General features: G+C 50.1%; 2 protein-coding genes across 3 annotated transcripts in view; one reads left to right on the top strand and one right to left on the bottom strand.

Moving 5' to 3' along the window:
• Positions 1-8,649, bottom strand: part of grm5b (glutamate receptor, metabotropic 5b) — a 39,711-nt gene extending 31,062 nt beyond the window's left edge. The window contains 7 exon segments of the mRNA XM_086143610.1: positions 417-591; positions 679-753; positions 4,593-4,707; positions 5,482-5,679; positions 5,682-5,927; positions 6,002-6,338; positions 8,586-8,649. Coding sequence (XP_085999736.1) covers positions 417-591; positions 679-753; positions 4,593-4,707; positions 5,482-5,679; positions 5,682-5,927; positions 6,002-6,160 — 968 coding nt within the window. The 5' untranslated portion in view covers positions 6,161-6,338; positions 8,586-8,649.
• Positions 8,650-14,234: 5,585 nt separating this feature from the next.
• On the top strand, positions 14,235-17,102 carry tyr (tyrosinase). 2 transcript variants are annotated; one of them, XM_086143609.1, is made up of 6 exons: positions 14,235-14,335; positions 14,451-15,309; positions 15,381-15,597; positions 15,678-15,825; positions 15,903-16,084; positions 16,170-17,102. In XM_086143609.1, exons 2-6 carry the CDS (start codon positions 14,482-14,484, stop codon positions 16,415-16,417), a joined length of 1,623 nt encoding a protein of 540 aa, XP_085999735.1. In that variant the 5' UTR covers positions 14,235-14,335; positions 14,451-14,481; the 3' UTR covers positions 16,418-17,102. The 2 variants fall into 2 exon arrangements, with proteins under 2 accessions (XP_085999735.1, XP_085999734.1); XM_086143608.1 differs by having other exon boundaries at positions 14,260-15,309.
• The last annotated feature ends 9 nt before the right edge of the window (positions 17,103-17,111 follow it).

Genomic DNA, 17,111 nt, shown 5'->3' with positions numbered 1-17,111 from the left:
CTATTCACCAGTTCATCAATCATGGAGAGACATACAACCCATACCATTCACTTAATCATTCAATCATCATATAACTATTCATTTATCCATTCACCCATCATGCAGGAACATACAATCAACCTCTCATTAACCCATCTGGGCAGTTAAATCTCCAGTTAGCGCCCTGCATATTTTTCCCAGCACCAACTGGGTGTGAATGAATGAATGAATGGGTGAATCTTCAGCTTGTTGACATTGACAGGTTGTGACCCCGCCCCTGATGACAACATCCGACGCTCGCTAATCCATCAGATCCAATATATTAACCCTTTCTCTGAAGAAATGCTGAGGTCATACCTTCAAACAATAAGTTCTCCGAAGATCCAGCAAAGCAGCGATACACAAACACACTCACACACACACACACAGGGGCTTACCTGCCGATGAGGAGGAACTCTCCAACCAGCCCCTGGCGCCGCATGGCCATAAGGATGTTGCGGACTGTCATCCCCTCGCAGAAGCACGCCACCACCCTGGCCTTGGGAAGGTGGGCCCGCAGCCTCTCCAGCAGCCGGTCAAAGCTCTGCTCGCCAGCGTTGCTCCAGATCTTCCCTGAAAACGAACATCGGCGTGTCACCGTGGAAGCACTGGGGGCGGGGCTACAAAATACCCCACGCATGTGTGTGAATTAGGTTTTACCAGAGTGGGCGATGCAGATGCCCTCCTTGGCCGCCATGTCCTTGAATGCCTCCATCCCGCTCTCGCCGTAGTTGCCTGGACACACACACACACACACACACACACACACATGGCATTATTTCGTGTTTCGCGCCCAAACGGCTCCAAGAGCCCGCCGAAGGATAATGATCTGCGCTATTTTTAAGAAGCGGAATTTGTGTCAGAGAGCGCGTCTCCCCACCGTGGCGCCCGTTTTCCCTCGCCAGGGAAAGTGGGTGACCTGGAATTTATGCAAATGGCGGGCGGAACCAGGATTCCCCCCGCCGTTCCGCCCGCCATCATCAGAGGCCGGGCAAAAATGACATTCCTGCTCATGCGTGTGTGCGAATGTGGCTGTGTGTGTTATCAATAACAGAAGGCGGCCTAATTAAGTGCCATTGATCCATGCACTAAAAAAAAGATGTCAGTGGATTAAAAAGCGAGAGATGTGAAGTGGTAGAATAAAGAGAGAGAGGTGGAGAGGTGGACACACACTCCTCCTCCTCCTCCCCCCTGCCTCTCAGTTTGTCGCCGGCCGGAGGAGTGTGTGTCGGAGGGAAGTGTAAAGTCCTGTAATTAGTGTCTCAGTGAGAGGGGTGGGAGACAGATGGCGCTGGTGGTGTCCTGCCCTCCGCCAAAAACACGGACACCCGGCGCGCACACGGACACACGTGCACGCACACACACTCACTCCTACCATCATCAAAATCAATAAGGCCTTGTAACCTACTTCGTTCTGTCTCAACAGGGATTTATGTGCAAGAAATATCTCTCTCTCTCTCTCTCCCCCCCCAGTGTGTCTATTTTTTCCTCTCTCTCTCTGCCCTCCAGCCTTTCCCTCTCTCTTTCTCATCACCTCCATCTCATTCATTTTCTCTGCTTCTCCCTCCTTTTCCCTGTTTCCCTCCTTCCTCTCTTTCTCTCCCTCTCCTGGTGAACATTTCTTGTTGTTCTTCCTCCTCTCCGTCTTATAAGGGAACCCTCGTATCACTTCTTTTTCCGTTGCGCCCTTTAATCGTTTCCTCGTAGTTCATCCCTCCTTCCCTGAGGGGCTTCACCTGGATGAGTCTCCACCCAGATGGGGCTTCATCGGTAAAGGGCTCCACCTAGACGGTGTCCAGCCAGATGGGACTTCAACCCAATATAAGCTAACAACTGTCATCCTGCTCTCCCAAACTTCATCTCCCGCCGTCTCTCAAACACACAAAGATAGGAAGTTCTCCATCGCCCCATCTTTTAGGGTGGAGGATGAAACCTCCACCCTTCATCCTCCATTCTCCAAGTTATCATCAATCCCTTTCTCCGCCCTTCCCACCTTCTCCATCAACATCCCGTCCTCCCTCGTTACCAGAGCTCGTCTGCATGCTATTAAACCTTGCCCCGCCCCCACCCTCCTCCACCAGCATCAGCACTCCGTCGGCCCAGGTGGAGACATGTAAACATTCATCTGCTAAATTGCATCCATTCACTTCCAGGGCGACAGCCGGGTATCATTATGTCTGCAAAGAGGGCAGTAATAACAAATGAACAACACATAAATGTCACAAATTAAATACAGATACAAATACACACAAAATCTTCAGTCAGTCCCTCACATGCAAGGCATTGAAATGTGAAATTAGTCCAACACTTTCATTCATTCGTTCGTTCGTTATCCCCGGTGTTGCCGGGTGACAGTAGCCAATTGCAGCGGATGTAGGGGGCAGGAGGAAGGGTCGAACCCACCCATCACAGGGCCACGTCTGGAAACATTCACCCTGCCACTCACACTTGCACATCATTTAGAGCCTGAAAGGGAATGAAAGGGTGTATTGTGGGGGAATGGTTGTCTCTATAATTGGAATAAATGAGTGAACATGACGTGAATGGGAGGGTGAATGGTTGTCTGTCTCAAAGTCAAAGTCAGCTTTATTGTCAATTTCTCTGCATGTACTGGACATACATGAAGAGGGACTGATAAGATGTTTCTAACAATCCCACAATGACATAAAATTAACTAAATAATAGTACTAGAGTTGAAATTAGCAGTAAAGTGCAGTTACATTAAACAGTAAACAAACTATGAGATATGAAGTATAATGTGCACACAAATGCAGACTGATATTTGACAGCATGAGAGTAGCAGCAGAGGGGTTTCTTTTGGTTTGCTTTTTGCTTTTTTTTCTCATGATGGAAATAAATAAATGAATGAATGCATGTCTCTATATGATGTGTGAATGAGAGGGTGAATGGTTGTGTGTCTATAATGTGAATAAATTAGTGTTTATATGACGTGTAAACAAATAAACATAATAATGAGCTGTTGTATGTCTCTGTATGATGTTTGAATGGCTGGATATCTCCATGTGTAGCAATGCAATCAAGTGGGCCAAGCTAAAACCTGCCTCTTGACCAATCACAGCGGGGATAGGCTCACCCCCCCCCCACCCTTCCACCTCTCTGCAACCCTGAAGATAACGGGTAAAGATAATGAACGTGAATGAATAAATGAATGAATGCTTTGAACAGCTCAGCTCTCCCAACTGCATCTGTTGAACTTGCGACATCTCCTACGACCTAATTGTGAGATGTGGGTGAAAGCTGTGGGTTCGGGGGTGGAGCCGACCCCATCCCCCACCCCCAACCGCCTATATTGTTTAATTACTTTAGTGTAATTACAGTGATGACATCGCCCGGATCATTCATATTGCTGTGTATCTGCTGCCGTCATCTCCTTCCACCAGATGCTAGATGTTAATGCAGAGCATTAATGAGTCTTCACCCCCCCACCAACCCCCCAACCCCTCTCTTTTTATAAATCCGCAGCTCCTGTTCCCTCTCTTATCTTTCCCCAGCACTCCAACACCATCCTCCTTCTTCGTTAACATCGCTTCCTCCCCCCTCCCGTTCACAGCTGAGCCTCCTCCGTCTCTCCCCTGCATCCTCCCTTCCCTCCGACACCCACCCCCTCTTTTTTTTTTGTTTCCACAACGCTTATCTCTCTCTCGCCGTTTCTCATTCCCTCTATCATCTCTCCGCCTACCCTCCCTCCTCCGGCTCCCGGTGTCTGAGAGTGATTGCGTTTGCCAAGGCTGCGCCCGACCTTGAAAGATCCATCCCAAGGTCAAACACGGCGCTGTATGAGGAAATTTGAAAGGCTGACACTTTTTAGCGTCAGACGCAAACCTTCTAAGCACATGCCGCAACAGTAGGGATTAATATGAGCCAATCAGCAAGCACACAGATAAATCTAATGACGGGGCTGAACAAAGTCTCGGCAGAAGCGAGTTTCGCAGACAACATAGTGTGGAAGAGTGACATTGATCTAGGACAAACCATGGGAGGACACAACCAGGAAACCTTTAAAGATAACCCACAAGCAGACAGGGCTTAAATATCACAATACACTCCATGACCAACCCCCACCCCACCCCACCCCCCCGAGGAGCACTTTGTTTGTTTGCACCGTGCCGGCATGAAGACCTCAAGAGCATCCTGCGGTGGAGGTGAGCTGGCCCAAAACCTCCATGAGTGTTGACACTCTAACACACCTGGTCATTAGCACGTTAGCCCAACACATAAACCGCCAGGTGTGCTAGCAGATCTGTGTCGTTAACGCATTTACCCAACGTTAAAAACCTCCAGGTGTGTTAACACACTAACGCATCTGTGTCATTACATTAGCCTCATGTCAAAAACCTCCAGGTGTGGATATGCACTAATGCACATGTGTAATTAGCACGTTAGCCCAACTGAGACGGTTCGACACACTCCTTGCATCTGGATCGGGCCTCCTGAGGTCACTTGAGGAACCATGGCTGCGGCCAGGAGACAGGTTTCTGTTTGACCAAATGAAATCTGGACCTGGATTCATTCACGCAGGATGAGTGTGTGTGTGTCTGCGTCCGTATGCGTACCTTCGGTGTGTATCGCGGACACATAGCTCCAGTTGTATCGCTTGACGATATCCACCATGGCTCTTGCCTGCTGGGCATCTGAAGGCACCACCCGCATGAAATACTTGTAAAGGCTCTGAAAAGGCAACCACAACAAACAAAAAAAAGAAAGAGTTCCAATTATCTGAGGAACTTCTCAGAGGTACATCTTTACCTTTCGTCCAATCAAGTCCCTCTTCTTAATGGATATCAGTGGTCCCCAACCCCCAGGCTGTGGACTGGTAAGGTCACGTCAGCCCAAACATTTAGCACATGTGGTGATTCTTTGCAAGGTGACAGAAGGAGAAGAGCCTTCCAAGAAAGGAAAGCTGCATTTGAAAGTGTATTTGCAGTCCCTATGTCCTCTATTGTAAGTCGCTTTGGATAAAAGCGTCTGCCAAATGCAATGTAATGTAATGTAATGTAATGTAATGTAATGAGAGAAGTCTGAAAGAAGTTATCCATTACCGACCTCCTGCCTGCACATCAATCTATGAAGTAACCTCATACCGTCTCTTGTTGTATCATGTCAGTTATTAGCATGTAGCTGTTAGTGCTACTGTTATTAGCGTAAGATTCCAGCCCCTTCCATCCCTCATATCATATTGGTCTCCGTCGCACCCCTCCTTTTTATCTTCCTGTCCTCTCTTACTACCGAAACCACTCTAGGCTGAAGGCTCCTGGGGGTGGGCTTTTATAGATCACTTTGACGAGTGGGGTCCAGAACAGCTCACCAGACAACCTGGTGGTGATTTTGCACTAAAATGTGCCCTATCAGACAACACTGGGTTTACAGTAAGGCACATCGGCAAAATGACATGGCTGAAAAACCTATTTGGTGAAGGCTTTCCTTGGAGGTTCAAGGTCTCACCTTGTCGCTTAGGTCCATGCTGGTGGCCGAGTAGGCGATCTGGGGTATGTTGAACAGCTGCAGGAGGTTCTGGACCTGAATGGCCACCGAACTTGACCCCGGCCCGATCAAGCCCACGATGGGTTTCTTCCCGCGCATGGGGGTTGCAGCCGGGTCCGAGCACTTCATGGCGGTACCCCCCGCCTCCCCCAGCTCCGGCGCCCCAGGGCCCCCCCCCCGCCCCACTCCTCCGCCTCGTCGGAGGACACCAGCGAATCCCGTATGAACTCAATGCTCTGCTCCAGAGCCACAGCCGAGTGCCAGCAGGAGTCGCGGATCTCGCAACCCAGGCTGATGTTGGGCAGGATGTGTGGGTCGGCGTTGATGCGGTCCAGCGTGTGCATCATTGCCTCCACCCGCTGGATGCCGTACTGCTCGCGCACCGCGCCACACTTGCGCTCGTGGACCTGCGGGGGGACAAGGTCGGGAAAGTCAAATCCAAGCCTCCAATCCAACCGCGAGCGGACTTTTAGCCATGCACCTTGTCTGCGGGGGGCTGGTGATGAACCGAAAATAGAGCGCCAATGATGATGTCTCCAGGAATGTGAGCCACCACCCGCCGCTCATTGGACTGGGAGGCGTCTGTCCGCCGAGGCTTCACCCAGACGGACAAGAGAAGCAGCAGCAGCCGGAGCGCCATGGTTGTCCGGGGGCGTGTCTAACCTAAACGTTGTTGTCGTGGCGACCACTCATCCCAGACACCAATTCCCTGGCCATGGTGACAGCCTTAGCTCGACTCTTAACCTCCCCTCCTCTGGCTTCTCACCATCCTCCTCCTATAACGCAGTCGGCAGCGTTGGCAGGTGGAGCAGCGCAACCTGGGGGGGAAAAAAAAAGCAAAGATGGAATCTGGGCTGAGTCTCAGCGGCCGACAGACGGAGGCGTGCAGTTCGTGGGCTCAGTGGCACGGAGCCGGCCGGTCCAGATCTTCGCCGCTCGCACGTCACCTTTCATAAACACAACCTAGTGTGCAAAATGAATGCACGGCTCTGTGAGAGCTGGAAGAATGGGGCTAACTATTAGCTAGTGTGCTAACGGTTCAGGTCGCTTTTGGCCACATGCGGAAACGGATCCTCTACATTCTGCTATGCACAGTAAACGGAGCAGTACCGTCAGAAGCCATAGAGGGCGGTGCTGTGGGGTATGCTCGAGTTAAACCGGCGAAAGGAATACAGAAGAAGACAACAAGATTAGGTCAGAATAACCAAGATGAGAATTCTCTGTCCACACGGCATCATGGCTTTCAGCGTACATCATCGCCAGCTCTTCTGTTGCCGCCATCTTTGTTATTGTCTGAGCTCTGCACTGCCCTCTAGTGGACAGGTTGCACACAAACAGATCGCTGCTGCTTCACCATATTTAACACCCGTTCACCTACGTAACCCGAGCAGCCAGCATGGCAGCCGAGGCCTTGCTCAGCGGCATTCAGGCAGTCACAGGAAACATCACAAGTTGTTGGAGAGCTGGCGGCAGAGAAGATACAGGCGTAAAAAAGGCGAGGGAGTGAGACGGCGAAGGATGGCATCCGCCGCTTATGCAAAGTGGGATCAAGGTCGTGAAAGGGGAGAGAGCAAAAAGGAGGAGAGCCAAGAAGCAAAACACAGGAGCTGAGAAAGAAAATGGGGAAGATATGGATATGGAAAGTGAACAAAAGAAGGAGTCGAAGAGAGAAGAGGTGTTGGGGGGGCAGAGAAACCAAACAAGGACAGCAGGATAAAAAGGCGGCAAGGGACGGGGCGTCTTGCTGTGCGTAATTAACACAAAAGTGTCGGGACGGCAACGGGGACAACCGCTGCTACCAGTCCGAGCAGAGATCTCTCTCTCTCTCTCTCCCACACACACACACACACACACACACGCACGCCGGGCCTCTAAGTCCTCACACCCAAACATCTCTTCGGTTAATGGCAGACAGGGGGCAGCACTGAGTTCCTGATACATGTAGGGTATTCGGGTACTACCCCCCCACACACATACACTCACACACAAATGAGGCATTCGGTATCCATATTTTTACCCCCTCTGACTCCAAACACACTTCCGCTTTGGTGAAAAAGGTCACCTGTGGGGTCACACACAAACAGTTAGCATCAGCGCCTGATAATTTCCACATACACGGGGATGTGCATCACGCAGGGTTTAAATGACGATTGGTTTCTATAAAGAAATTCTTTATAGATTGTCTCGCTGTATTTTCTACAAAGCATGTAGGTCGGGGGGGGGTTCCCTCTATATGGTGAAAGTAGGCTGTGTGTGTGTATGTGTGTGTGTGTCCCTGGAGAAAACACCGTTGGCGTTTGCACCTGAGCTCCAGGGAACAATAACGCGTTGGGTGTCTTCTCAATGTTTACTTCCAGCCGCCATTAATGTCCAGAGTGAGATGGAGTGCCCACTTGTAGCACCTCCTGGTGCCAGCACACACAGGTCCTTTAGCCGTTACATCTTTTGCATGGATTTGATGTTGACTGACAGAAAATTGGGGCAAATCGGGGGCAGAGTTATCCACCAACATCAGAACATCTCTGCACACACACACACACACACACACACACAGAGAGAGCATTGGAACCCTTGATAATGATCTACATGTTGAGTCCCCCCCCCCCCCACCAAAACACACACACACCGAACCCTGACTTAACATCCCATCCCACCTGATTCCCATCGATCCCCTCATCGGAATTGCACGTGACCGATCAGATCGATGGTTTATCGCGACGTTTCCCGCTTAAAAATCATGCCAAAGCACGAGGGGCTCTGCTTGTTTTTTTCCCTCACGGAGGAAACCGGGAGCCGACGACAATACGTGGCGCAGCGCTGCGTCCCCCGCAACGGGAGCGCGGAGCGTCTCCTTCACGCACACACACATATACACACACACGCATGCATTTATCTATTTCGCATTAATTTCTTCTGAAAAAAAAACACGAGGTGGAAATGATGACAGAGACCCCACCTGAAATGACGGAGGCTCCGGGTGTGCGTGTGTGTGTGTGTGTGTGTGTGTGTGTGTGTGTGTGTGTGTGTGTGTGTGTGTGTGCGTGCGCGCGCGCCATGCAACTCACCGCACCTCCAAGCACGTTAAATGCTGCGCACTCGAGAACTTGGCGCCTCAAATATGCACAAAAAAAAATACTAAGAAAAAATGAAAACGAAGAGGATGCGGGATTGGGATGAAGAGCGTCGATGTTGCGTTGGATTCCCGCCCCGGTGCGTCCGATGCTCAGACTCACCTCCTCTTTTTTTCTTTTTTTCTTTTTTTTTTTTTAGGGTTTCATGTCTGCAGACGTCACGCCGCGCAGGCTGCAAGTTGGAAATGGCCGAAGATGAGAATCCTGATTCTTCCTCTTCTTCTTCCTCTCCTCTTCCTCACTCCAATGTCAGACGCGGGGCTGCGTCCTCTCCGTTTTCCAGTCACGCACACCTGAGCCTCCCTCCGAACACCTCTCCCTTCATCCCGCCTTCTCTCTCTCTCTCTCTCTCTTTCTCTCTCCCCGCTCCCTCCCCTCCGTGCTCCTTATTTTTCAATTATTTTGTTCAAATCCCCCCCTTTTTTCAACGCACTCTCCTCTTCCTTTCCCACACCTGTTCTCCACTTTCCTCCCGTCTTCACCCTGCTTGAATTTAATAAGGATGCTAAAGGTTAGCTACATTAGCCCACAACAGGTTGTTGTTGTTGTTGTTGTTGTTAGCGGGCTCTGCTAAGCTAACAAAAATTCCTGCATTTGAACGCCTCACCACTAGGGGGCGGTCAAGGGAAAAAAGATGAGGTGGAGGTCGGTGGGAAAGGTCAACCAGCTGGGAAGACCATTTTCTCTGGGATGGAGCTTGAAGTAGGGGGGGTCATCTTGGGTCAAATCAGGGTGGAGGCAAAAAAAAAAGGGTGAAGGTCATTTTTGCACTCCATGGTGCAATGTCTCTCTCTCACACACACTCACACACACACTTCCTCCGACCTGGATGCCCCCACCCAGGGGATCATGGGTGTTACCATGGTGCTCATATGCTCCTCTGAGCCACATCTCCATCTTTTTTAAACACACACACACCTCCAACTCTAAATATCTAAAAAAAGAACAACAACATGGACTCATAAAACAAAGTGATATTCAGTGGGCTAATGATGAAACTAAACTCAAATGGGTAGGTGATTGGACGTTACTTTGGTAGCATCACACATCCATCGCAGCATCATGACCGTTGTGGTTAATCTACTTTATCACTATGGCAACACATGAATCCACACATACATACACACATCTCTCTTTCGACATGACACCTACCTCCAAGATACCATCTGGAGATGGACATTGACAGACAGTCACCAGGAGGTGGGATGGGGGAATAATGGGGCGCTCCGGGGGGCGGATAGAGCTTTCGACATGACACGGCTTGGATTAATTTGCCGTCCAAATGCATTCCGGATTAGTAGGCCATTATAAAAAAAAAAAAAAAAGAGCGTCAAGCTACGCGGCTTAGCCGGCGCTGCTGCCTCTGCTCGGTGTGACCCCTGCCCCCTGACCTGGTTCTGGACACAAACAGGAAGTTGATAAAAAAGAAACCCTCCAGCTGGACCACCAAACACTTCCTGATTCGCTTCCTGATTCAGGGTTGAATTGCCTTCGCCTGTTCAATCCTCCCAGCCAATCAGCTCGCAGCATGCCTTCCACACCGCCGCACAGGTTTTGTGACAAATCCACATTCTTTCTTGTTTGTTTAGTTTGCTTCACCTCGGCTGCCCCCCCCATAGACACCCCCCCCCCCAACACACACCCCATCTCTCCAGACCCCGTGTTCAGGCTTAGTTAAATAAACGTCAACACCAGTTCCCTCCCCACCACTGATGAATCCTGCAATTGGGTCCAACTGCTTCATTTTCATCATGTTTGCGAGCTCTACAAAAATCAGAGAGCCACGGAGTCAAAGCAGTGGGTTGCCAGATTTGTGTAGCCAGACAAAGACTAACATTTCTTGTCGCCTGGACAGATCTAACATCTTCATACACCCCCCTGCACGCTGGCAGCAGTCTATAACCCCCCACCCCTCCTTTTATAATCCAGGCTCAGATGGCGCCGATCAAAGAGCGATGGCCACCCGCCACACGTTCTGCAGTCAGACGCCTGCAAGCCAACCACCTGGTCCCAATCAACCCGTTTGGGCTCCAATGGTGAGCTGCATTGTTTCAGCATGCATCCGTTAGAAGTCGCGCTAATTTGGCGCTAAATTGGCATCATAGACAGTGTGTGTGTGTCTGTTGCTCTCACTCCTTGTCGTTGTCGGCTACGCAGATATAACCGAGCGATGTTGTTTGCTTTTTTTTCGCTCACTTGGAGTGCTCAGAAGACAACCTGGCCCGGGGGATCCGCATATATACGGTATACACACACATATTCATTGGTTGTCATGTAAACAAAAACAGTTCATAAAAGCAACAACAACCAACCCGAAGAAGACGAGGAATGCCGGAGGCGCATGGTTTTGTTATGGATCTGCTCCACACAGATGACGGCACTGAGGCTTGAAGAAGGGGAGATTAATTGGCAGGCCTTTGGATGAGGACCTTTAAAATGTCCTACCCTTCAGTAATCTGATTACTGGACTTGGCAGGGGGAGAGGGTTCTTTTCCTGCTTCAGTTCCCTTCTGGTTACATTCTACCGGTGTTGAGAAAAATAGCATATCCAGAGATGCCTGACGGAAAAAAGTCCAGTTGTTCTCGGCTACCTCATTCTCTGTCTGTCATGCACACACATGCATGTATACACACACGCACACACATGAGCGCGCACATAATTCTCACTCAAGACACTTGATTGATGCAAATTTGGACCACAACTGGATTATTATCGAGCGAGGTTGGTCCGTGACAGACCTGGTTAGCGAATTGATGAGCGCAATCTGATCCTGGCACTGGAATGTAGTGTGCGCATGTGTGTGTGCATGTGTGTGTGTGTGTGTGTGTGTGTGTGGGGAGCCCTGCCAGAGAGCATAACACAGCGACACATCCTACGGCTGCAAGGAAATAAGATTACAGTGATCAGGATCAGTTATATTGCATGAAATACCTGCAGTGTGTGTGTGTGTGTGTGTGGGAGTGTGTGTGTGTCTAATCTGCTTTCTAGCATGGTAATATAAAATTTAAACATGCCCAGGAAAGGCAAAGAAACAAAGAGTAGTTTTCTTGAGCCAAGTTAAATAGAATGCGTGTGACTGTGGGCAGCAACGATTCACAAGTCATGAACGAATCGTTCAAAACTAGTCATTTTACCGACTTATGAGTCACGATACTTCATCTCTATTAACTCGTTCATAAACTTATTTCCCCTGCTGCAAATAAAAGACTAGATATTGTCACTATTCTACATCTACTATTCTAACTGCATCTGTATAAATATATCAAGTGAATCACTGTTATAGCCCTGTGTGAAGAGCAACAGCTTTGGTTTGATGTTTCAACACACACGTCCTTTCCCTCCCCGCTTTACACTGTGACCGAAGAATCGGCAATCTCACAATAGCCCCCCATTCACAAAATAAATGACTCGCCCACTAGCTCAGAACAGCCCCACTCACAAAATGAACAACTCACTCAGTAGCTCAGAGTAGCCCTTCCCGTTGGCAAAACTAACGACTAACTCAATAATTCAAGGAGCGAATCAATCAGTTGCTCACAGTGGTCCTTCCCACCGGCAAAACGAACGACTCGCTCAGAGGCTCACAGTGGCCATTCTACTCGGAAAAACAGGTTACAGAAACAGTGACTCAAATGACTCAAAAAAAAAAAAAAAATTCCCCTGGTGAAGTTTTCCCATCAATACGATGGGAAAATGTTTTGAGTAAAAATGTCATGTCAAATACTGGGAGGGCAATTTTACCAAATAAACTGTCGCACTGCAGTCGAAAAGAGTGCATGAATGACAGAATGAATGAATGAATTTTAATGCGAATCAATGTAATGGAGGCGGTGTGTCCGGGCTTATGCTGCCCTCTGGCGGCCGGTCAGGTGCACCCTTTTCCGGTGTGGGGGGGGGGGGGGCCGGGTCATGTGCTTGAACAGCATTCTTGGAAAGTTCATCCGCGCCGCGTACACGCACACACGCACGGCAGTCAGCTGTCTGCGGGAGAACTCCCCGCGGTCACGGCCCCGTCCTGTGACGTTCATTCCTGTGCGCTCCACTGAGCCCCCCCCCCCCCCCCCCCCTACACACACACACACACACACACACACACTTACACACACACATTCACACACACACCTCCAAGCAGGATAAGCCGCATCCCGTGCGTGGCGACGGCGGCATGTGACCGTATCGTGATGCCGCTGTTTGCCCGGCATCCTTACTCCGTCTGTGTAATTCCTTATTCCTTATTCCTTATTCCCTATTCCTTATTCCTTATTCCTTATTCCTTATTCCATATTCCTTATTCCTCCATAATCGTCCCCTGCAAGACAATAATGAAGGTCACGACGGAAATGGAGTGCGCGTGGAGGAGGCTGAAGTTCCTCCATGTATTTCGTGCGAAAGTTTTAGGTCTAAGTCATTAATACATTTATTTATTCCTCTTTGTTCGTATCTTTCCTTTTTTTTATTTTCATATATTTATCCGTGAATTTATCACATATGTATTTCATGTATTTGTTTGTTTCTTTACTTTTTCTTCTTCTTTTTTGTTTGTTTATGTCTATGTATTTATCTATTCATTTATTCACACATTTGTTTATTTTTCATTTATTTGTTTGATTGTTAATTTCTATTTATATATTTGTTAATTTTTTCTATCTATCTATCTATCTATCTATCTATCTATCTATCTATCTATCTATCTATCTATCTATCTATCTATCTATCTATCTGTTTATTCATTTGTATTTAATTTTGCAAATTTATTCATCTTATTTATCATTTTTCATTTTTTATTTGTCCACTCATGTATTAAGTTTTTTATTTAATGACTAATTTATCATGTATTTATTACTCTATTTATTCATCATTCAGTTTTTTTTTTGTCATGTGAAACATTGTGCAATAAACAGCTTTTCTTGTCTGCAGTTGCCTCAGAAAGGTAACCACTTAGTTCCTCAAAATCAATCAGCTGATCTTCACAAAAGTTTCACTAAGCATTCCATCATAACTTTCGTGCGTGTGTGTGTGTGTGTGAGTTTAAAGAAAAGCTTCAAGTATATTGACTGTAAAAAGTACTTGCAGAAGTGAGAGATTATCCAGTGAAGTGATATATGGCAGTACTTTGGTGTGCAAAACTAAAGCTCATGAATCTTCTCCCGTGAGAAGGGCGGCTGCCGCTGATCCCCCAGTGTCGGGATCAGCGGCAGCGGCTGGTGATCCAGAATCAAACTGCAGACCTGCGTCTTGGTGAGAAACAGCTGCAGGTTGCAGGAGGCCCAAATCGTAGCCACACAGTGCTTCACTCTGATTCTTCTACTGTTTCATAATTTGTCACATTAAAATTCCTTGCACTCACACACACACACATACAGATTTGTGCCTGAGGTGTACTGGAGCAGAGGTCAGCCAGTCTCAAGACAGAATGAAAGAATCAGGAATATTATCCTGAGCATGTGATGTGTGTGTGCGCATGTGTGTGTGTGCTCATATGTGTGTGCGCCTTTCACTGAGCGCTTGAGATCACAATGAGATCACACTTCTCTTTTTTTTTTTTTTTGCCCGCCCCCCTAAAAAACTCTGCATTGAGTTTATTGAGGTGCGGGGAGGTTGCAGCCAGGAGTACGAGTGTAGCGGTGGGCTGAGGAGCAGCGGAGCCACTCGCCGTCCCAAAAAACCAGCAGCTTCAATTCAGGTAGCATTGAATCCCGCACCACCTGCTTCACCTTGCACTATTTATTTTTTTTATTTTTTAAATCTGCCACCGGGGTCGTCGGGTTACAGTTAGCCTTTGTGCTTCCTCTATTCAGCTTTTACACCGCGCTCTTTGACGACGCCGCCATGAGGTTCCTGTGCATGCCACTGCTCCTCCTTCCCCTCCTGGACGGCTGCCTCTGCCAGTTCCCGCGACCCTGCGCCACTTCCGAGGGCCTCCGGACCAAGGAGTGCTGCCCGGTGTGGGCGGGAGACGGCTCGGCGTGCGGCGCCCTATCTGGCCGCGGGTTCTGCGCAGACGTGGAGGTCTCCGAGGAGCCTCATGGGCCGCAGTACCCGCACAGCGGCATCGATGACAGGGAGCGGTGGCCCCTGGCATTCTTCAACAGGACCTGCCGCTGCGCTGGGAACTACGGCGGTTTCGACTGCGGGGAATGCCGGTTCGGCTATTGGGGCGGCAACTGCGGCGAGTACCGGGAGTCGGTGCGGCGAAACATCCTCACCCTGTCGTCCGGAGAACAGCAGAAGTTCATCTCCTATCTCAACCTGGCGAAGAACACGATCAGCCCGGACTACGTGATCGCCACAGCCACCAGAGCGGAGATGGGAGAGAACGGCGAGAACCCCATGTTCTCCGACATCAACGCCTACGACCTCTTCGTGTGGATGCATTACTACGTGTCACGGGACGCCTTCCTTGGGGGGCCGGGGAACGTGTGGCCCGACATTGATTTTGCCCACGAGTCTGCTGCGTTCCTGCCCTGGCACCGCGTCTTCCTGCTCCTCTGGGAGCACCAGATCAGGAAGCTGACGGGGGATTTCAACTTTACCGTCCCCTACTGGGACTGGAGGGACGCCAACACCTGCGAGGTTTGCACCGACAGCCTGATGGGCGGACGCAGCCCCTTCAACCCCAACCTAATCAGCCCTGCGTCCGTGTTCTCCTCCTGGAAGGTGAGTGCGCAAGAAGCTTCTCAAATCCCCCCGGTACGGGAGGACGCCTCAAGATGAATGTGTGTGCGCAGGTTATCTGCACCCAGCCGGAGGAGTACAATAACCGGGAGGCTTTGTGCAACGCCACCGGCGAAGGTCCGCTCTTGCGTAACCCCGGCAACCACGACAGGAACCGTGTGCAGCGGCTGCCCACGTCAGCTGACGTGGAGTTCACCGTGGGGCTGCCGGCGTACGAGACGGGGCAGATGGACCGCCTCTCAAACATGAGTTTCCGGAACGTCCTGGAGGGTGAGGGAACGGAGCACAAAGAGACACTTTCTGTTTCGCTTCCAGGCCTCATCCTGACCTTTTTTTTTTTTGACATCCAGGCTTCGCCAGCCCGGAGACAGGCATGGCCGTGCCGGGCCAGAGCACCATGCACAACGCCCTGCATGTCTTCATGAACGGCTCCATGTCATCGGTGCAGGGCTCGGCCAACGACCCCATCTTCCTCCTGCACCACGCCTTCATCGACAGGTGGGTTGTCCGGCGTCACGCAAGTAGTCGAACCCCGCTGTTGCTTCACTCCTTCCTCCTCCTCTTCCTCCTCGCAGCATCTTCGAGCGCTGGCTCAGGACCCACCAGCCTCCGAGGGCCAACTACCCGCGCGCCAACGCCCCCATTGGCCACAACGACGGCTACTACATGGTGCCCTTCCTGCCGCTCTACAGGAACGGGGACTACTTCCTGTCAAACAAAGTCCTGGGGTTCGAGTACGCCTACCTGCTGGATCCAGGTGAGTGCGGAAACTGTGGTTGTTCTTTTTTTTTTTTTTTAACAAAAAACCCCGCCTTCCTCACGCAGCCCGCATTGCTCCACAGGGCAGCGCTTCGTGCAGGAGGTCCTGACGCCATACCTGCAGCAGGCCCAGCAGATCTGGCAGTGGCTGCTGGGAGCCGGGATCCTCGGCGGCCTCCTCACCGCGCTGCTCGCCACCGTGGCCATCGTGGCCAGTAGAAGATGGAGACGTGGTCAGAGGAGGAAGCGGGCGGCGAGCTACAGCGAGCGGCAGCCGCTGCTGCACAGCAGCTCGGAGGAAGGCTCTGCCTCCTACCAGACCACCCTCTAACAACCTTCTCCTGACGTTCCTGTGCAACCACACCTCAAGTGGGAAACCTCCACCTCAGCTTCCTGAACTGACCTCCACAGTGGAGGGGGGGGTGGTCACCACGGCAACAAGGACAGATACTTGAAGGCAGAGCCTGCCCGTCAGGGACGTTTGCAGAGATGTGACCTCCGGCTCCCCTCAGACACCACCCATAATTTATTTTCGGAACACTACTTTCTTCTGGGAAAACAGAACAAAAAAAGCATTGTGATGTTCACAGGACAGCGGAAATACTACAAGCACTACTACAAGTAGTAGTACTACTAGAGTAGTACTACCCCGCCCACCGGGGGAGTGAGGTTGTACTTCGCTGTGACCTGGGTTTCCTTGCCGGCAGATGGGAATGCGGGTGGTGTCCACTTTACGTCATTAAAGTCTGGCTTGATTCAAACCCACCCCAAGCCTCTTCACTGTTCTGGCAATCCAGACACACAAACACACACACACACACACACACACACACACACACACACTGGTGAACGCTGAACTGTCTGTAGACATGTATGAGAGGATGAACATTTGGATGTCTCCGAATGTGATTGAAAGCTGACCCTATGATTGACCCTATAACCCCCCCCCCCAAACTGCCTCAAGTGATATAGATTACAGCTTTTATTTTTAATAAAAATAACAAGATGTGAGAAAACGGTGGCGT

This window comes from Fistularia commersonii, chromosome 3 (assembly GCF_037954325.1).
Source record: "Fistularia commersonii isolate RoL2024-O1a breed Wild chromosome 3, RoL_Fcom_v1.0, whole genome shotgun sequence".
Taxonomy (NCBI): domain Eukaryota; kingdom Metazoa; phylum Chordata; class Actinopteri; order Syngnathiformes; family Fistulariidae; genus Fistularia; species Fistularia commersonii.
This window is presented reverse-complemented; position numbering and strand designations above follow the sequence as displayed.